This window comes from Bufo bufo, chromosome 6 (assembly GCF_905171765.1).
Source record: "Bufo bufo chromosome 6, aBufBuf1.1, whole genome shotgun sequence".
Taxonomy (NCBI): Eukaryota; Metazoa; Chordata; class Amphibia; order Anura; family Bufonidae; genus Bufo; species Bufo bufo.
In genome coordinates this window covers 66,639,773-66,661,927 of record NC_053394.1, presented here as the reverse complement: position 1 = coordinate 66,661,927, position 22,155 = coordinate 66,639,773, and the positions used below count along the sequence as shown (strand labels likewise).

The window sequence follows — 22,155 nt, the reverse complement described above, 5'->3', positions numbered from 1 at the left end:
TCATTATATTGTTTCAGTGTACGGAGGTGCAAAGAGGCGTCTCCCAAGAAAGAGAACATCTCGTCAGCGCCACCTATTGGAAGTGACTCTCTGAGTCAAGATCCGACTTTCCAACAAGTCTTGAGATTTGACAGGAGAATATAGCGAAACCAGATATCCATCCGTAGACAGCTTCTTCGGGGTGTTCGCCCCTCATCAGTACAGAGTAGGATTCTGGCTTAAGCAGGGTCCTGAATCTACTTAGAGACCAGTCCGGTATGGAGACTTACTGGCAATGCACCATGGGAAATGAATATGCAAAGAGGTATCTCTCAAGAAAGGGAGCAACTTCCTGATGAGATGGTTCTCTGAGTCACGATCCGATTTTCCAAGCTTAACCCCGTTCCAAGACGTCGCACTCAGCCAGAATCCTACTCCATACTGATGAAGGACAAGCACCCCAAAACAGCTGCACACGGATGGATATCTGGCTTTACAATATTCCCTTGTCAAATCCTGAGGCTTGTTGGAAAGTCGGATCTTGATTCATAGGGAGCAACTTTCAATAAATGGCGCTGGCAAGATGGTCCTTTTTCTTGGGAGATTCCTCTTTGCACCTTCATTTCCATTAAGCATTGTCAATAAGTCTCCATACCCTGGAACACTCCCAGGAAGTCTCTATACCAAGAAGACTCAGCACTCTGCCTAAGAGTACGGAGGTGAAATCCATGGTGAATCTGCAGCAAAACCCAATGAGATCTACAGCAGAAATGTTCCACCATGTGTGGATAACAGTCCCTAGAACCTCTCCCAGGATAACAGCCAGTTTTTACAACTAGACTACTATGGCACATGCGCCCCCTATCTGTGAAACTGAGCCTACCCTCCTGCGCCCTCCTTATGTGGTTGACTTCTGATTCCTGTCTGCTCTGATTTCAGATATTATAAGAAGTTTTCTGTTCCTGACCTAGACCGATGCCAGCTAGACCTGAGCGAGAATGCCATAAGTGTTGCCCATGCCAATAATACTTTAATTATCACTGTAAGTATTGACAAATATATGGATTAATCTCTGTTCTCAGCCTGTGTACCCCAGGGCCTACATGCCCCATTATACCACCACTGTCCTCTTGCTTTTCCTAGGTAGCTCAGCGCATGAGCTTAGCTTTCATGTAATGAGTTTGAGTATAGGGTACTTGACTTAGAGGGTACTTGCACGAGATACATTTGGGGATTGCCTTTTATTTTATAAACTAGACATTAAGCCTGTTACAATAACGGGCACTAGAACAGTAGTGCATAAACATTAGTAGGAACAGTCTATATTAAATGGCAAGGGAAGTTGACCACACTGACTGGTGCCTGTGGCTGGTGGCAGAGACTGGCCGCTGTGCTGAGACTGTTGGCACTGACTGGTGGCTGTTTTTTGTGATGTAAGGTGATAAAAAATAGCTTTTTTGGCGAATTTTTTTATTTAATTTTTTACGGCATTCACCAGTTGGGTTGGATCACATGCTATTTTTATAGAGCATGTTGTTACGGACACAGCGATCCCTAATATGGGCTTTTTTTAATTTTAGTTTACACAATAAAAGCATTTTTTGAAAAAAAAAATCCTGTTTTTGTGTTTCCATTTTCTGAAAGCCATTTTTTTATTTTTTTTGGGCGCTTGTTTTAGGTAGGGTCTCATTTTTTGCGGGATGAGACGACGGTTTGATTGGTAGCATTATGGGGCACATATGACTTTTCGATTGCTTGGCATTACACTTTTCCAGGACGTCCCTCCATGACAGCACCCACTGGAGGATGTCCTATTGGACCTCTGTAGGGACAGGAAGCGAGAGAGGTTAAAAGGCCCCTCCCCACCCCTCATACCAGTGTTCTTCCTGTCCCTACAGGGATAGGAGCAGAGAGGAAGTTTCCCTGCTTTTTTAGTGGGGAGCGATATGGGCCGAGGCTGGTCGGGGGGCTTATGCCTCTCCTCTTCAGCCTCAGATGGGGCCCAAAGCTAGCACCTCTCTGGGAAGAGGTCCCCTAGCATTCCCGGTACCTGTATCCTGAAGCCGCGGTATGGGGACGCTGTTGCCGCTTCTCCTGCGGGAGCTCTGGGCACAGTATCGACTCCGGCGCTTCTCTGATGACGCGACGCGTCACGTCCCACGTGACCGGAAGTGACGCGAGGAAGCCGGAAGCCGGAGCCACTGGCGTCGCGCATCCATGCGGAGGCCTCGGGCTGGGGCCTCGCATGTGGGGTCGATTCTCCTGGGATGAGTCCCCCAGAAGAGGAGGCGGAGCCGAGCGGTATCGAGGGGGGCCGGACGGTAAGTCCATTTAAAAAAGAGTGATGTATCCTGCATGCAGCACACATCATGGAAGGCCAGGTATCTGCAAAGCTAGATGCCACTGCAGACCCCCTCGTCCAGGGAAATGTAAGTGAGGTCCTACACAGTTAGGGTTTCTCTGACAGGCCCGGTTTCTATATCTCTCTCTCCCCCTTCTGTTAAGGTGGAAAGAGAACCAGGTCACAAACCGCATGGTGACTCCAAGAAAAGGCCAAAGAAATGCGGGACCTGCGCCAAGAAGCTGGCGGAGTCATACAAGAAGGCCCTATGCACTGATTGTTTGGCAAAAATTTTAAAGGAGGAGCAACCATCCTTTCTGGCAGAATTAAGGGCAATAGTGAGGGAGGAGATACAGGCGGCAGGAACAAGTCAGCCCCCGTCCCTTCCAGTCCCCTCTTCTCTGCCGGTCCCCTCTTCCCCACCGGCGAAACGTTCTAGAGTACAGGTGGATTCCGACTCAGAGGAAGAACCAACGTACTATTCAGACGAATTGGAAGACGATCAGACCCCTTCCTTATCAGAGGAACCTAGGAGATTCAGGTTTTCGACTGAAGATCTAGACCCTCTCCTGACAGCTGTTAGACAAACAATGGCGGTGGAGGAGCAGACGCGCACTATACAGGATGAGATGTTTGGCGGTCTAAGAGCGAAGAAAAGGAAACTCTTTCCCGTCAACGCCAACCTGACTGACCTAATTAAAGATGAATGGGAAGAGGGTGACAAGAAGCTTTATGTTCCACGTGAATTCAAAAGCAGGTTGATCTTTAACCCAGAAGAAACAAAACTCTGGGACGAGATACCTAAAGTGGATATTCAGGTGGCCAAGGTGGTGAAGAAGACTTCCATTCCCTTTGTAGATTCCTCACAGCTAAAGGATCCTATGGATCGTAAGGTGGATGGGCTTTTAAAGAAAGCTTGGGAGTCTTCTGCTACCTCTATAAATACAAATATTGCGGCTACCTCAGTGTCCCGGGCCATGTGTGTATGGCTGGATCAACTAGAAAATCATCTTAGGATGAGGACATCCAGAGAAGATATTCTAGATTCCTTACCGTTATTAAAAATGGCGGCTTCTTTCATGGCGGATGCCTCGGCAGAATCAATTAGGTTTGCGGCGAGGAACGATGCGCTCACAAATACTGCAAGACGGGCCCTCTGGCTCAAATCTTGGACAGGGGACATTGCATCAAAGAATAAGCTCTGTGCAATCCCCTTTACTGGGTCCTATCTTTTTGGTCAGGTCCTGGACTCCATCCTAGAAAGTGCGGCCGACAAAAAGAAGGGCTTCCCAGAGGAAAAAGTAAAAAAACCTCAGCCCTTTCGGAAACCCTCCAAACAGTTTCCAACCTTTCAGAGGGGGAAAGGTAAAACGGGGAGATGGAGCTACCCCAAAGGAGGTAGAGGAAGGGGTTTCTTGTTTAACCCTTCTTCCAACACAGACAAACAATGACGCCAGGCCAGTCGGGGGCAGACTCAGTTTGTTCTGGGAGGCCTGGACTCGGGTCTCTCAGAATTACTGGATTCTCAGTACAATCCGAGAGGGAGTGAAAATAGAGTTCCGCAATCCACCCCCGTGGAGATTCCTGATAACAAATTTTCAGTCCACAGAACAAAAGAATCAGTTATGTCTCGACATAAGAAAACTGTTAAAACTAAAAGCAATAATACAGGTCCCAGTGGAACAAAAAGGCCGGGGTCATTATTCAAGACTTTTTCAGGTAAAAAAGCCGGACGGCTCGTTCAGGACAATTATCAATCTGAAGTCCCTAAACAGATCTGTAGCCTACCACAAATTCAAAATGGAATCTATAAAGTCATCAATCCCCCTGATATCAGTAGGAGATCTCTTATGCACAATGGATTTAAAGGATGCATATTATCACATCCCAGTACATCCACTCCACCAGCAGTACCTCAGGTTCGCAATCAACCAGGGGGGCACGATTCTCCATTATCAGTTCCAGTGCCTACCCTTCGGAATATCCTCGGCTCCTCGGATTTTCACAAAGGTGATTACAGAAATAGTGGCATACCTGAGACAGCAGCAAATAAGGATCATCCCGTATCTAGACGATTTCCTTCTAATCGCAGAGACAAAGCAAGGTCTTCTAGACAATGTCCAACAGACCCTGGCCCTCTTCAAGGACTTAGGTTGGATAATAAATTATGCCAAGTCGGACCTAGTTCCGAGTACCAGAAAACAGTTCTTGGGTGTCATCTTAGACTCGGTGAGTCAGCATTCCTTCCTTCCGCTACTAAAACAGGAAAGGATAGTGGAAAAGATAAGAGCCTTTCAGAGAAGAAGGGACCATACCCTAAGAGAATCCATGCAGGTTCTCGGTTTAATGACATCTTGCATATCGGTCATTCCATGGGCTCAGTACCATTCCAGACTACTACAGAGCTCAATTCTGAGTGCATGGGACAAAAACCATCAGTCCTTAAACTCAAAAATAATCCTGTCAAGTCAAAGTCTAGATTCTCTATCTTGGTGGACCAACCCCAAAAACCTAAGGAAGGGGGTCGCCTGGAATCTTTCTCCGTTGATAGTAGTTACTACAGATGCAAGCCAGTGGGGCTGGGGGGCCCATCTAAGAGATCAATTCCTTCAGGGGAAATGGTCAGATCTCGACAGTCGCAGATCCTCGAATTTCAGAGAGCTGAAAGCTGTTTGGGAGACCCTGAAGAGGGCAGAACAAACACTCTCCGGCCACCACATCAAGATCCTATCGGACAACGTGACGACGGTTTGCTACCTGAAACGTCAGGGAGGAACCAGGAACCCTCATCTTCAGGGACTATCAGACCAAATATTTGGTTGGGCAGAGGGAAAAGTGCTCTCAGTTTCAGCAGTCCATCTAAGAGGAGTAGAAAACTCCACTGCCGACTTCCTAAGCAGACACACGCTCAACCCGGGAGAATGGTCTTTAAACAAGGAAGTGTTTCAGCAGATCTGTCATCAGTGGGGACTCCCGCAAGTAGACCTCTTTGCGGCAAGAGAAAACACCAAATTAAACAAATATTTTTCTCTGAATCCAAGGGACAACCCGCTGGGGGTAGACGCCCTGTCCCAGGTTTGGGATATGGATCTGGGGTACGCCTTCCCTCCATTCCCCCTGATTCCGGCGGTCCTAAAAAAGCTGAGGTCAAGCTCAATGACTCTCATTCTGATAGCTCCGGCATGGCCGAAGAGGGCCTGGTTTCCGTTGCTGAAGGAGATGGTAATAGGAGATCCGTTACCCCTTCCGAGAAGGAAGGACCTTCTCCTACAGGGACCCCTGGAACATCCAGACCTCGACAAACTGCAGTTAACAGCCTGGATCCTGAAAGGCAGATCCTAAGGAAAAAGGGTCTGTCAGAGAAGGTAATCTCTACCCTACAACAAAGCCGCAAACCTGTAACCTCAGCGATATATTTAAAAATTTGGAAAAAATTTACCTCATGGCTGTCACAAACACATCCTGGGGTTTCTGACCCATCTATAGGTTACATTCTGGATTTCCTGCAGTTGGGATTTGATTTGGGTTTAAAACCCAGTACCCTCAAGGTCCAGATTTCAGCTTTGAGTTGTTTTCTGGACACCCCCTTAGCTGAGCACAGATGGATAAAAAGATTTATTAAATCTACTTCCAGAATGAGACCTACTATTAGGCAGACGGTACCACCTTGGGACCTTAATATAGTCTTAGAAAGTCTATGTAATCCCCCGTTTGAACCGATTGAGCAGCTATCTGATAGATTACTCTCTCTAAAAACCATCTTTTTGCTAGCAATTACCACAGCACGTAGAATAGGGGAGATTCAGGCCCTTTCTATCAGAGAACCATATCTAAAAGTGTTGGACGACCGGATTATTTTAAAATTAGATCCGTCCTTTCTACCAAAGGTTGTCTCTTCGTTCCATAGAAATCAGGAAATAATCCTACCTTCCTTTTGTACCTCTCCCAAAAATGTGCAGGAAGAAAAGTTCCATTGTCTGGACGTAAGGAGATCCGTATTAGCCTATCTACAAAAAACGGATTCGTGGAGAAAATCTTCAAATCTTTTTATCTTGTTCGGAGGAAGGAACAAGGGCAATAAGGCCTCAAAACAGACTTTAGCTCGTTGGATCAGAGAAGCAGTTCAACAAGCCTACGTGATAAAAGGACTACCTTGTCCATTGTCCATTAAAGCCCATTCCACCAGAGCGGTGGCAACCTCTTGGGCAGAGAAGGCAGAAGCCTCAATTGAACAAATTTGCAGGGCCGCTACTTGGTCCAGTTTCACTACCTTTGTTAGGCACTATAGACTGGACTCTCTTACCAACCAGGACCTAGGCTTTGGCCGTAAGGTTCTTCAGGCAGTGGTCCCCCCCTAATTATTAAGCTGGTAGTTCTCCAGTGGGTGCTGTCATGGAGGGACGTCCTGGAAATTAAGATTTAGTCTTACCGGTAAACGGTTTTCCAGGAGTCCGACATGACAGCACCCGTTAATACCCCCCCTTTGTTTTTGGATTTTTGTTTCTGGGATCCAGGCATATATACATTATATATATTTATACTTGTATACAGAATTTCCAATGTGAGGTTAACATGGAGGTTCAAATAAAACAGTTTGGATCCTATCTGGTGTAGTAATTTGGAAAAACACTGGTATGAGGGGTGGGGAGGGGCCTTTTAACCTCTCTCGCTTCCTGTCCCTACAGAGGTCCAATAGGACATCCTCCAGTGGGTGCTGTCATGTCGGACTCCTGGAAAACCGTTTACCGGTAAGACTAAATCTTAATTTTGTGATGTAAGGAGATAAATATCTTTTTTGGCACATTTTTTATTATTATTTTTTATGGTGTTCACCAGATGGGTTGGATCACATGCTATTTTTATAGAGCAGGTCGTTACGGACATGACGATGCCTAATATGTGCATTTTTTTAACTTTATTTTATTCAATAAAAACATGTTTGAAAAAAAAATTGTTTTTGTGTCTCCATTTTCTGAAAGCCATATTTTTTTATTTTTTATACGATTGGCTTATGTAGGGGTTCATTTTTGGGGGATCAGGTCACGGTTTAATTGGTGCTAATTTTGGGTACATATCACTTTTTTATACCATTTTTTGGGAAGTGCGGTGGGCAAAATTGCAATTCCACCATAGTTTATTCTTTTTTTTCTTTATGGTGTTAACTATGAGGTAAAAGTAACATGATCCTTTTATAGATCAGGTCCTTACGGACTCGGCGATACCAAACATGTTTAGTGTTTTTTATTTTTTACATTTTTAACCAATTATATGTGGATATAGGATTTTTTTTTTTAACTTTTTTTTTAATTTTTTTTTTTACTTTTTTTATTACCAGACCCACTTGGTTCTTGAAGATCCAGTGGGTCTGATGGCTTACAATACACTGCAGTACACTATATAGTGTACTGCAGTGTATTGAACTCATTCTAAGCCTAAAGGCAGGAGCCTGATCAGGCTTAGATATACCACAGCAAGCCAGATGCCTGTGAAGGCATCCGGTTGCCATGGTAACCAGCGGGACGCTGCCACAGCGCAGCAGCCCGATGGGGGAGGGAGCTCCCTCCCTCAGTTTACCTTTAAAGCATCGGGCCACTGCCACAGCAGAGCAGCGGCCCGATGCTTAGCCCCTCCATACAGCGGTCCCTAAGGACCACGGCATGGAAGGGGTTAAACGGCCGACATCGGTGCCAGCACTGATGCCGGCCGTTTCAAGCAGAGTGTTGGCTGGACATTACAGCTAACACTCTGCCCGCTGTCGCTCTGCCATCCTGGAAGGAGGGGGGGTGCTGCGCGCTCTGCATCTTGAAAGGGGGGGCGGGGGAGTCGTGTGCGGGGGGGCATTAGGCTGCCAGGGCAGAGCACTGCCAGGGCAGAGCAGCGCCCCGATGGTTAGGCCCTTCCAGACAGCAGTCCCTAAGGATCGCGGCATGGAAGGGGTTAAACAGCCGACATCGGTGTCGGCCGTTTCGAGCAGAGTGTTAGCTGGACATTACAGCTAACACTCTGCCCACTGCCGCTCTGCCATCCTGAAAGGGGGAGGGGGGTTGCTGCGCAGTCAGGCTGCAGGGAAACTTGTGTGGAGCGCTGTGTCCTGATTGGACGCCACGCCGCGCATGCCCAGTGCAAAACTGGTGACACACTCACACAGGGATTTTATTATATTAGATTGCTGTATAAGAGATTTGAGCCCCCAAATTTTATCCTTGATAATGTAAATTATGAATATTTTATTAAAGGGTTTTCCTAGTAGTTAAATATTGATGACTTATCCTTAGTATAGGCTGTCAATATCTGATTGGTGGGGTCCACCTTTCCGGCACCCTTGCTGATCAACTGATCAGCACTCGGAAGAGCACTGCAGCCTCTTCATAGTATGCCAAACACAGCACCGTACATTGTGTAGTGGCTGAATTTGGTATTGTAGCTCAAAAGGCCATGACCTCAAAGGCCAAAAAGGAGGCCTCAGCATTTGCAGAAGCACCACAGTCCCTTCCAACAGCCGATTTCCAGGAGTGCATGGAGTCAGACCCTCACCTATCTGATATTTATAACCCAGACTGAGGATACGTCATGAATATTATGGGGTTTTCGATCATTTTTATATTGATGGCCTATCCTCAGAATAGGCCGTCAGTATCTTATCCTTGGGGGTCCAACATCCTTCACCTCCCCCCCACTGATCAGCTGTTCTGCAGTAACCCTGTCCATTGTGTAGTGGATGTAGCTGGATACTGGAAGCAGTGCTGTGGGAACCGATTCTGTCCATTACACAGTGGACAGCGCTGTGTAGTTCTGGTGCTGCCCCCCCAACAGCAATTTCAAGGGGAGGTGGAGCTTCATGCGAGCGTTGCTTCCTCTTCATTACACTACTTGTTGTCTCCTTTGTAGCGGCCGTGTAGTATAATTACAAGTACTCCATTCAAGTGAATGGAGCGAGTACTTGTATTACACTGCACTTCCAAGAGGACGGGCAGTATAATGAAGAAGAAGAAGCAGCGATTGCATGGAGCGCCATCTCCTTTTCAAAAAGCTGATCAGTGAGGGGGGGTGCAGGTGTCGGACCACCGCCATTCAGATATTGATGACTTATCCTGAGGATAGGTTGTCAATATAAACCGCCTGCACTACCCCTTTAGGTGCCGGAAAAGCCCATAAACCATAAGCATGACAATTAAGCAGCCCTGGTTATTTTGTGATCTGCTCTCCGCTCTGGATTTCTTCAAGCCTAATTCACATTAGCAGCAGAAAAGATTTGGAGGCTCAGATCTCTGCTATATGGGATTGTATATAATGAAAGTGGTGTAGAATTGCCTAGAGGACCTGTACACCCCACTATGTTCATTTCATACCAAGAAACATGGTGACAGGTTCTCTTTAAGTCACTGAAGTTCGCTACCAAAATTGAAAAAGTGCAGATGTGCGTGCTGCACATATGTTCAGTGACTTCATGCCAATGACTTGCATTGCTGTTTGGGGGATTTTGGTATGTGTCAAAAGTGCTTCTTCCACCAAAAATAAAACTGCTCGTTACAAGCTCTTTACTGCTGTCACTTTCAGCCTGTCCTGTAAAACAGAATCACATGTCTTAAACAAGTCGTAAGGGTTAAGGCCTCACAGGCTTCCTTGTACAAAATGTGCTGGGTGTCACAATAAACGATTTACAGATGCTGTCACCATGAAGTGTACAACTGAAACCATTTTACACTGTTAAAGGATTAGAGGACATTGCTGCTTCCTTCCTAAAACAGCGCTACGCCTGTCCACAGGACGCATCTAGTATTCAGACACAACCCCTAGACAAGATCCATTATAATTTACTGGCATGTGCTAATTAGTTACATATCTGCATGAACACAATCGTGCCCAAATTTCAGACATGGGAACCAAGGTCCCTATGGGTAGGGCACCACCCCTTGTCAACAACAAGTGACTTTTTCCAGGGGCTGATGATCATGAAAAGCTGTCTTTTTAGTAGGAGAACAGAAGCTGAAGCAAATTACTGATACCTTAAGGTCCCTTTAGACGGGACAGTACAGCAGGCGATTGACGGGAAGGAAGCTTTCCTTCCCGGCAATGGTCTGCCAGTCAGCGGAAGAGACCGCCGCATTTACATGCAGCGATATTCTCAACAGTATGGGGGGATCGCTAATGCCATCGCTCGTTCCCATACAGACTCGTTCTTTGCTGGCAGCAGAGCCTGTTTACACCATGATAATTTTTGTTTCCGCACAATTGAGTGGCATCTTTACCCCGCCAGATATTTGCTGTTCCTATGAATGCTCGTTAGTGATTATCTGGCGTGTAAAGGGCACTTTACAATCAGAGTCCTGCAATCATTTATGTATTTTGCACCAAAATGTCTGGGAGCTGTGTTCTACAGAATGGGTTTGTACCTGAAGTGGAAGCGGGGCTATTGAGACAGAGGAAAGAATACATCAAAAGTAAAGGGGTTGTCTCATTTAGGGCGAGTTCATACAGAGTTTTTACTGGTGTGGATTTTGCAGCAGAAGCCGCATAGAATTCACAGCATAAACCCTATGGTTTCTGCCAGGGTTCTGCAGTTTGAATCACAGATCTGCTTGTGGCTTTAACCCCTTTAAGCTTTTGTGCTAATCCACAAGTGATGACCCATCAGTGTCCTTCCTTGGGAGACTTTTTTTCTGTGTGGGTAAGAAAAAAAAATGCAGTATGGGTAAGCCTTAAGACAACCCATTTTACAACTGAAGCAGCCCGTATTGACTGGGGAAGCTGAGACTGATTTACATTTCCCCTAAAGTGCTGAGTTGAGTCCACATGAGTGAGAGCCGTTTCGGTGGCAGCTCTCCAATCTTGTTAATATAGTGGGATCCCTGTGACATTCCTCCATCTATGACGTACCTATGGTCCAGTCTCTGTCACAAGGGATTAAAGGGATTGTCTTTTCTCAACAGCTATCCTGCTCTCCCTTTTTCCAGACACTGCACCCAGTCATGCTTTTCCTCTGCAGCAGCCACTGCAGGGGAAGTAGTCTTTTGTGTCCTTTTTATATAAGTCCCCCTGATTGGTAACTGAACTACACTACCTGTTGAAATGGATCTATCAGCAGTTTTGACCATGCTGAACTGCTGACAGCTCTAAGAAAGGGCTGGGGAAAGCAGGAAAAACAGTTTTTATTAACAAGAGTAGTGAGAATGTGAAGTTTTATTCTGCTTCTGCAGTTGAACAGGAGGTGGGTCTCACTGTGAAACTCTTCACTCCTACCCTCTGAGTGGCAGCTGTAGTGGTCTACTGGTTGGCTGTTACAGCTGTCAGTCAGAAGGGAGGGCCCGTGAAGCAGCTCAATGCAGAGAGCACTTCACATTAAAACTCTGCCCTTCGCACATGCAGGAACAGAAAAGCTCCACAAAGGTTTAGCTTTTACTGTGCTCCCCAGCGCCTGCACAGTACTGTCAGCAGTTTAGCATGGACTAATCTTCTGACAGAATCCCTTTAACAACAGCTCAGGCATGTACAGTCGTGGCCAAAAGTTTTGAGAATTACATAAATATTGGAAATTGGAAAAGTTGCTGCTTAAGTTTTTAAAATGGCAATATACTCCAGAATGTTATGAAGAGTGATCAGATGAATTGCATAGTCCTTTGCCATGAAAATTAACTTAATCCCAAAAAAAACTTTCCACTGCATTTCATTGCTGTCATTGAAGGACCTGCTGAGATCATTTCAGTAATCGTCTTGTTAACTCAGGTGAGAATGTTGACGAGCACAAGGCTAGAGATCATTAGGTCAGGCTGATTGGGTTAAAATGGCAGAGTTGACATGTTAAAAGGAGGGTGATGCTTGAAATCATTGTTCTTCCATTGTTAACCATGGTGACCTGCAAAGAAACGCGTGCAGCCATCATTGCGTTGCATAAAAATGGCTTCACAGGCAAGGATATTGTGGCTACTAAGATTGCATCTCAATCAACAATTTATAGGATCATCAAGAACTTCAAGGAAAGAGGTTCAATTCTTGTTAAGAAGGCTTCAGGGCGTCCAAGAAAGTCCAGCAAGCGCCAGGATCGTCTCCTAAAGAGGATTCAGCTGCAGGATCGGAGTGCCACCAGTGCAGAGCTTGCTCAGGAATGGCAGCAGGCAGGTGTGAGCGCATCTGCACGCACAGTGAGGCGAAGACTTTTGGAAGATGGCCTGGTGTCAAGAAGGCCAGCAAAGAAGCCACTTCTCTCCAAAAAAAACATCAGGGACAGATTGATCTTCTGCAGAAAGTATGGTGAATGGACTGCTGAGGACTGGGGCAAAGTCATATTCTCAGATGAAGCCTCTTTCCGATTGTTTGGGGCATCTGGAAAAAGGCTTGTCCGGAGAAGAAAAGGTGAGTGCTACCATCAGTCCTGTGTCATGCCAACAGTAAAGCATCCTGAGACCATTCATGTGTGGGGTTGCTTCTCATCCAAGGGAGTGGGCTCACTCACAATTTTGCCCAAAAACACAGCCATGAATAAAGAATGGTACCAAAACACCCTCCAACAGCAACTTCTTCCAACAATCCAACAACAGTTTGGTGAAGAACAATGCATTTTCCAGCACGATGGAGCACCGTGCCATAAGGCAAAAGTGATAACTAAGTGGCTCGGGGACCAAAACATTGACATTTTGGGTCCATGGCCTGAAAACTCCCCAGATCTTAATCCCATTGAGAACTTGTGGTCAATCCTCAAGAGGCGGATGGACAAACAAAAACCCACTAATTCTGACAAACTCCAAGAAGTGATTATGAAAGAATGGGTTGCTATCAGTCAGGAATTGGTCCAGAAGTTGATTGAGAGCATGCCCAGTCGAATTGCAGAGGTCCTGAAAAAGAAGGACCAACACTGCAAATACAAATATCATGTAATTGTCGATAAAAGCCTTTGAAACGTATGAAGTGCGTGTAATTATATTTCACTACATCACAGAAACAACTGAAACAAAGATCTAAAAGCAGTTAAGCAGCTAACTTTGTGAAAACTAATATTTGTGTCATTCTCAAAACTTTTGGCCACGACTGTACAGAACACAGACTAAAAAAATCTACAATCCGAAAACTAAAAAGATCAGGAAAAAAAGAATATCAATATCTGGTTTTACTTACAACGCATTTAGAAAATCTTCAAACTATTTCACTTGTTTTGCTTTTGTTATGTTGTGGCCTTGTGCTAAAATACAACAAAACTCAAGTTTTCCCCCTGTCATTCTGCATTCAATACTCCATAATAAGTAAGTGAAAACAGAATTTTAGAAATCTTTGATTATTAAAAAGGAAAAACTGACATCTTACACTGACATAAGTATTCAGGCCCTATACTCAAGATGTAGTTGAAGTACCTTTTGGCAGCGATTACACCCTCCAGTCTCAAGCTCTGTCAGGTTGGATGGGAACCTTCGGTGGACAGGCATTTTCAGGTCTCTCTAGAGATGTTCAAGTGAGGACTCTGGCTGGGCCACTTAAGGACATTCACAGAGTTTTCCCTAAAGGTCCCTTTACACAGGACGACAGAGCAGCAGATTGTTAGGAAGGAGGCATTCATTCCCGACAATTACCTGCTTGTCATTGGTGAAGAGCGCTGCATTTACATGCAGCGCTCTCCACCACAGTATGGGGAGGAGCGATTTTGTTGTTTGCCAGCAGCCGATCGTGTTTACACAGCACAATCTAATTGAATTACCCAATGAACGAGCATTTCACTAGTAATCGGCGGTACATTTGCACAGTCTAAAAATCGCTAACGAGCATTCCTATGAAGGCGCGTTAGAGATTTATCTTTGGGATTCTTGGCACTTGTAAAGGGCCCTTAAGCCACTTCTGTCTTGGCTGTGTGCTCAAAGTCATTGTCTTGTTAGGTCAACCTTTAGCCCAGTCTGAGGTCCAGAGCATTCTGGATCAGGTTTTCATTAAGAATATCTCTGCTTTGCTCCATTCAACTTTCCTTTAACTCTGACTAGTCCCCTTGTCCCAGCCTCTGTAAAACACCCCAAAGCGTAATGCTGCCACCACCATGCTTCACTGTAAATATGGCATTGGGCAGTTAATGAGCAGTGCCTGGTTTTCTCCAGACCTGATGCTTCGAAATGAGGCCAAAAGGTTCAGTCTTGGTTTCATCAGACCAAAGAATCCTTTTTCTCACAGTCTGAGAATCCTGAGGATAGGCTTCTTTCTGGCCACTTACCCTAAAGCCCAGTTTTTTGGAATGCTGCAGTGATGGCTGAAGTTTCTCCCATCTGCACACAGGATATTTCGAGCTCAGCCATCGTGACCATTGAGTTCTTGGTCACCTCTCTTACCAAGGCCCTTGTCCCCCAATTACTTGGTTCACTGGGGCAGCCAGCTCTAGGAAGAGTCCCAGTTGTTCCAAACTTCTTCCATTTAAGAATTATGGAGGCCACTGTGCTCTTGGAAACTTTCACTGCAGCAAAAAGTATTTATTTATTTTTTGGGGGGGTTTTTTTGTACTCTTCTCCAGATTTGTGCCTCTTGTCTCTGAGTTCTACAGGCAGTGCTTTCCTCCTGATGGCTTGGTTTTTCCTCTGGTATGCATTGTTAGCTGTAAGACCTTTCCAAATCATGTCCAATCAACTGAATTTGATTGGAGTCCACTGTGGTAAAGTGTAGAAACATCTCAAAGATGATCAAGAGAAATTGTAGCAGCTAAATTTTAGGTGTCAGCAAAGTATCTGAATACTTATGTCCATGCAAAACTTTAGTTTTTCCTTTTTTAAATAAATCTGCAAAAAAATTCTGTTTTCACTTTTCCATTATGGGGTATTGAGTGCAGATTGATGGAAGAAAACTTATTTTTAATTTAGCACAAGATCTCAACATAACAAAATGTGAATAAAGTGAAAGGGTCTGAAGACTTTCTGAATGCATTGTAATAAAAAAAAATTCTAGGTAGGACTCGGGAGTCAGCAACAGAGCAAAGACGCCACAAAGAAACACATTCTTCACGGTTACACTAAGGGTGTTCACACATGCCAGATTTGTTCCAGAAGTTTCTCTGACCACCCTGTCTCCTTAGTGGGGCTTGCAGAAATCCATGAACTTGTCAACCTCTTTCAGGTAAATGGAACTGATCTGGACCAGATATGCGACTTGTGAATGTCCCTTGTGAGTGTTAGAAGTCACAGTCTGCGTTTTGCCTGTGGACCAGCAGACACAGGTGGTCCTAAAACAGTCTCAATTAGATTTTCTGCATCTTTTTTACTTTCCTATTGAAAAGTTTGTGATAATATTGTCTCCAATAAGAGTCATAATTCCACTGATTCTCTCTCTGTCGAATCTATCTGCATTTTTGAAGATATTGAGGATTGCACCTTCAATGATTAGTTTTTTTCTTTTTCACAGTATCAGAAACCGAAGGAGGTTCTCGCTGTAGAAGAAGAACTACAGAAGGAACTGAAATCTATGAAGTCCAGTCCTGAAGGGGATGTTGAGTGCAAAACTCAGTGAATTGTGAAAAGTCTTCATTATCTTTCTAGTTTTGTATTTAAAAAAATAAATGTGTATTATAAGTACGTCTGACTTTTCAGTATGTATGGACCCCCACCCCCCCAATCGCTACTCCTTTCCATATAATTTGGTAATTGGACTTTCAGTGGAAAACGCCCATATCATACATGTAAGGTTAATGGATGAGAGGACATGGTTTTATGTGTCAGTATTAATCCCTTGTAGACCCTCTTTCAGGAAAGGCGGCTTTAATGGCTCCAATTTAAATTATAAAAGTGCCATGTAGATTATAGTAACATTTAACAGACCAACCTTATAGACCTGCAGATTATACAGTGATTCATGAACGCTTAGACTTCAGGACGAATAGTGCTAGGATAGTGTTTTAGATGACTCAAGAAGATATATTGTGATATTTGTGTCAAAAATTTCCAGACAGACTGAAGGTAAGATAGAAACCATAAGGTTGAGTTGAAGTCGAACTTGAGGAAGTAGCAACCATCCATGAACAATGCTCCATTTAACCAGAAATGAAAATTTTCCCGTTGCTTCAAAATTCACTTGCATAGAAATCTGTTGTTCCCTTCCAAGATTTGTCATTGTCTTCTCATTCAAAACCCTGTGTGTGCCCAATTTAATGTCCAATAGAGCTGCAGAATGGTCTCTTGGGCTTCTATCTCACTGGTGATTACATCAGCATTTTTATTATTTTGAGTTGGTGTGTATGTCGTTCCATTGTAATGTCAATTCTGCTTCCTATACAGTGCAAGAAAATACACTACTATTGAAAGAAAAAGTAAGTGAACCCTTTGGAATGACCTGAATTTCTACGTTGAATTTCTACTAATGAAGTGTGGTCTGATCGTTATCCAAGTCACAATTATAGACAAACACAATGTAACTAAACTGACAACGCAATGTTCCTGTCTTTTAAGCTCAGTGGGAAAACCTCCATAATGCAGGGAGAAAAAGTAAAAACTCCCTTCTGATGAGTTCTCAAAAAGCTAATTGGCAAAAAGTGTTTAGGCTTCAGTTATTTGGTCAGTTATTTCCATCAGTTATTGTGAGCCAAAACTAGGTGTGGGTCAAAAACACAGAACAGGTGCAGCTATTCTCTGAGTAGGCTTTACTACTGGTTTTGGCCCACGATAACTGATGCAAATAACTGAAGTGTGAACTTAAAGAGGTTTTCTGGGACTTTCTGGGATTTTGGTGACCTATCCTCAGGATACAGTGTCAGATGGGTGCAGTGAGATCCAGAAGAATGACTAGAGTGAGTCACTGTTGCATTTGGCTGTCAGGAAGTCATTTGTAACTTTGGTAAGTGCTGTTTCTGTAGAGTGAAGAAGGTAGAAACCATTGCAAGGGGTAAAGGAAAGAGCAAAGAGATGGAGGATGAGGTGAGAGTAGACCAGGCTTTCCAGTCCAAGTCTAGAGATGAAGGAGAGATGTTTTTTCAGTAACTGGGTTATAACAGAATGTTTGAAAGAGGAGGGAAAGATACCAGGAGAGAGAGGGGGGTTCATAATTTTAGTTAGGTAAATGGTGACAGCTGTGGAGAGACTGGAGGAGATGTGAGGGAATGGGATCAGTAAATGCATGTGGTAGGGCGAGAAAAAGAGAGGAGCCTAGAGACTTCTTTTTTGACTGGGTCAAATGTAGAAGGAGAACCTGAGCAGCTGTAGGAGGGAAAGGAGTTGATGATGCTTAGAGACTGGGAACGAATTTAATGCCACATGTTTTCAATTTTCTCTTTGAAGCAGGTGGCCAGATCTTCAGCATAGAGGTCAGTGATGGCGGCATGTACTTGAGGAGGGAGTGAAAAGTGTCCAAAGAGTTTTTTTGGATTATTTGATAATGAGGAGATAGGGTTGTAAAATAGGCCTATTTTGTGAGGTGGAGGGAACAGTTGTAGGTCCTTATTACAAACTTATAATTGAGGAAATCTGTTGCATGAGAAGAAAGACACTGCTGTCCAAAAAAAAAAAAGTTCACTAGAGAAACTAGGGAGAATTTTTTTCTGCACTGTGGTATTTGTCTGCCACTTCTTGAAGGGTATTTGATGTTCCACTGTGGTGTTCGTTAGGCGCTGCTGGGGAGGAAGTATGTACTGCTAGGTGGAATTTGTTGGTACTATGCGGTAATATTTGTCGCATAGCGTCATCATGGGTTAGTTTACTTCTACATATAATAGTATACGTATAATTTTTTTTTTAATGTATGGGAAGTTAGACTTTATTCTATGAGCTAAAATGTTCCATATCACTTATATTTGCAGTAGTACAGTAGAACCAATTTTTCTGTATTAAAAAGGGGAAATAATGTAGGTCTTACTATGTTTCAGATATAAAATGCTCTCCATTCGCATCCTGTAAACATAATATAGGTTTCTTGTTCCAAAAAGAGGGACCATCTAAACAGGGACCTGCCCCTCGTGTGCCCTTTCCCCTTGGTGAGGCCAGAGTAGAAAGAATTTGAGAATCTTTGAACTAAAAAATGGTTGAAAAAGATTTATGTGTTGGAAGGCCAAGTCAGGGTTTGGACCTTAACCTTTTCGAGATGCTGTGGCATGACCTAAAGGGGGCGGTGCATACAAGGCATCCCAGAGATATTTATGTACTGAAATACATTAATAGGAAGGATTGGTCCAAAAAGTCCACCACAATCTTACTTGCAGCTACAGAAAACAGGTCATTGCTGCTAAAGGGGGATCTGCACAATTTTAACCTGTGAATGGAACCAGCAATTATAATTTCACTGCAAAGGAGACGATGTGCAGGTAAAGAGGAATTAGCGCTAGCAGGAGCACCACAACCCCTTCAAACAGCTGAATGTGAGGGTATCAGGAATTGGACCCTTGACAATCTGATATTGATGACCGATCCTGAGGAACTACACAACACCTTCAAAAACACTGCCAAAAAAATGCATATATACCTATTAAAACACTATTTTATTCTTGAAGTTTGGCCATTTATAGATATTCTAGAAATATATTAAAGACCCTTAAGTGCAAAAGAAAATGAAAAAAAAAAGACAAGAGCCTAAACTAAACTACGACGATATTCTGTTGACAACACTTCCTGAACTTTGTCTCCTTGTGTAGATCTTAAAAGGAGTCGGGGCCAGGCAAGTTGACGATGCAAGAGGAGCAAGGGTGCACAGAGTGACTTAGGCCTGCCCTCGGTGCAATTAACTGCTCATCTGTAGCAACACATCATTATGTAAAAGGAATCATTACATTCAGCTGAGCTAGCTGTACAAGGCATTATACCTGGTTTAACAGTGAATTTCCTGGTAACAGGGCTTTCTTTAAGCCACTATGTATATTAATGTGTACATGCAGTACATACATACAGTACTTTCCTCTATTCATGCCTTAAGTGTTTCTCTCATGTTCATTGCAGAGAAGCTAATAAAAATGTCTCCCCTGGCTATGGGGAGAGTGACCTAAGTATATGTGACCACCACCACTCAGCTCAGTAGATGGATGTACACATAGCTACACATTTAGACCACCAGGTGGCACCATACTATGCAAATAACTGTCAGAAACCTTCAATGGATCATTTTTTTTAACAGCATTAAATGGCAAATATGCTTAATTTCTTATCTGTAAAATGAATATGACATGTAATAATGGGACAATTCCTTTAAAGAGGACCTTTCATATTTATTCTAGATAAAATACCTTTACTTTACGGAGGCTGCCAACCTGCCTATTTTTTTTTAAATATCGCTCATGTGCCCCCTGTAGTTTTTCCACCCAGTATGTTAATACTGAGCATCGGTACAGGGAGGAGGAGATGCCAGGGTTTCCCAATGGGCGTCTCCTTCTCCGTGGCTGTGCCGCGATCCAATCACAGCGGAGAGAGTCAACGCCAGGGAGAAAAAAAAATCACCTTCTCCCTGGCTGTGACGCTTTCCGCTGTGATTGGATCGCGGCACAGCCAGGGAGAAGGAGACGCCTATTGAGAAACCCTGGCTTCTCCTCCTCCCTGTACCGATGCTCAGTATTAACATACTGAGCGGGAAAACTACAGGGGTGCACAGCGGGGAGCAGGAGCGATATTTAAAAAAAAAAAAACAGGCAGGGTGGTAGCATCAGTGGGGGGTACCCCACAAGTAAAGGTATTTATCTAGAATAAATAAAAACCATGAAAGGTCCTCTTTAAGGAATTAATTGATTAGTTGGGGGGTAATTGAGCACTGTAGTTGAGTGAGGCCTCCTTCACGCACATTATTTTCAGCATTGTAGAAAATGATGAGTTTTTCATGCCTTTTTTATTTAAAAAAAATGTTTTTCTGGCATTTTTAAGTCCTGTAGAGAAGCCTATGGAGAAAAACAAAATTCCATTCTTCTTAGGGTCCATTCACACGTCCGCAGAATAGGTTTGCATCCGTTCCGCAATTTTGCGGAATGGGTGCGGACCTATTTATTTTCAATGGGAACGGATGCGGACAGCACACTATGTGCTGTACGCATTTCCGGATAGGCACTTCCGGATCTGCAATTCTGTTCCTGAAAAAAATAGAACATGTCCTGTTCTTGTCCACAACTGCGGACAAGAAAAGGCATTTTCTATTATAGTGCCGGCGAAATGCGGAACGCACAGTGCCGTTGTCCGTGTTTTGCGGACCGCAAAACACCTACGGACGTATGAATGGACCCTTATTCGTCAGAAGAACTGAAAAATAAAGAAAAAAACGGATCCTGAGCATCAGTTATGCACATTTGACATCCATTATTTTAGACAGAAAAAAAGTCCTGCATTCAGGATTTTTTTTTCCAAGCATCTGTTTTTCTGCTCGGATTTATGTGTGGAAAAACTGCGGCGTAATACAGTATCAGCAAAGTGAATGAGATTAGACAAATCTTAAGTACACTTTGCTTTTTTCTTCTGTGCAGAAATTGACCTGCCGTATGGATTTTTAAGTGTGCAATTTCTTTTTCTGCAGATTTCACCCTTTGCAATGCAACAAAAAATGCAAGTAACACATGCGATTTCTTTTGTGTGGAAACGGACAGAAATCTACTGCAGATTTTCTGTTTGTAAATCTGCACCTACTACAGTTGCAAGAAAAAGTATGTGAACCCTTTGGAATTATATGGATTTCTGCACAAATTGGTCATTAAATGTGATCTGATCTTCGTCTAAGTCACAACAATAGACAATCACAGTCTGCTTAAACTAATAACACAAAGAATTAAATCTTACAATATTTTTATTGAACACACCATGTAAACATTCACAGTGCAGGTGGAAAAAGTATGTGAACCCTTGGATTTAATAACTGGTTGAACCTCCTTTGGCAGCAAAAACTTCAACCAAACGTTTCCTGTAGTTGCAGATCAGACGTGCACAACGGTCAGGAGTAATTCTTGACCATTCCGCTTTACAGAACTGTTTCAGTTCAGCAATATTCTTGGGATGTCTGGTGTGAATCGCTTTCTTGAGGTCATGCCACAGCATCTCAATCGGGTTGAGGTCAGGACTCTGACTGGGCCACTCCAGAAGGCGTATTTTCTTCTGTTTAAGCCATTCTGTTGTTGATTTACTTCTATGTTTTGGGTCGTTGTCCTGTTGCAGCACCCATCTTCTGTTGAGCTTCAGCTGGTGGACAGATGGCCTTAAGTTCTCCTGCAAAATATCTTGATAAACTTGGGAATTCATTTTTCCTTCGATGATAGCAATCCGTCCAGGCCCTGACGCAGCAAAGCAGCCCCAAACCATGATGCCCCCACCACCATACTTCACAGTTGGGATGAGGTTTTGATGTTGGTGTGCTGTGCCTCTTTTTCTCCACACATAGTGTTGTGTGTTTCTTCCAAACAACTCGACTTTGGTTTCATCTGTCCACAGAATATTTTGCCAGTACTGCTGTGGAACATCCAGGTGCTCTTGTGCAAACTGTAAACGTGCAGCAATATTTTTTTTGGACAGCAGTGGCTTCCTCTGTGGTATCCTCTGATTAAATACATTCTTGTTTAGTGTTTTACGTATCGTAGATTCGCTAACAGGGATGTTAGCATATGCCAGAGACTTTTGGAAGTCTTTAGCTGACACTCTAGGATTCTTCTTCACCTCATTTAACAGTCTGCGCTGTGCTCTTGCAGTCATCTTTACAAGACGGCCACTCCTAGGGAGAGTAGCAGCAGGGCTGAACTTTCTCCACTTATAGACAATTTGTCTTACCGTGGACTGATTAACAGCAAGGCTTTTGGAAATACTTTAATAAGCCTTTTCAGCTTTATGCAAGTTGACAATTCTTAATCGTAGGTCTTCTGAGAGCTCTTTTGTGCGAGACATCATTCACATCAGACAATGCTTATTGTGAAAATCAAACCCAGAACTGGTGTGTGTTTTTTA

General features: G+C 43.8%; 1 protein-coding gene across 1 annotated transcript in view; it reads left to right on the top strand.

Annotated features, from left to right (window-relative positions):
• The window catches only part of DPCD (deleted in primary ciliary dyskinesia homolog (mouse)), a 29,852-nt gene extending 14,003 nt beyond the window's left edge, over positions 1 to 15,849 (top strand). The window contains exons 5-6 of the mRNA XM_040435769.1: positions 919 to 1,021; positions 15,680 to 15,849. Of these exons, the coding sequence (XP_040291703.1) occupies positions 919 to 1,021; positions 15,680 to 15,784 (208 nt within the window). The 3' untranslated portion in view covers positions 15,785 to 15,849. The remainder of the gene's footprint in view (positions 1 to 918; positions 1,022 to 15,679) is intronic.
• Positions 15,850 to 22,155: the final 6,306 nt, after the last annotated feature.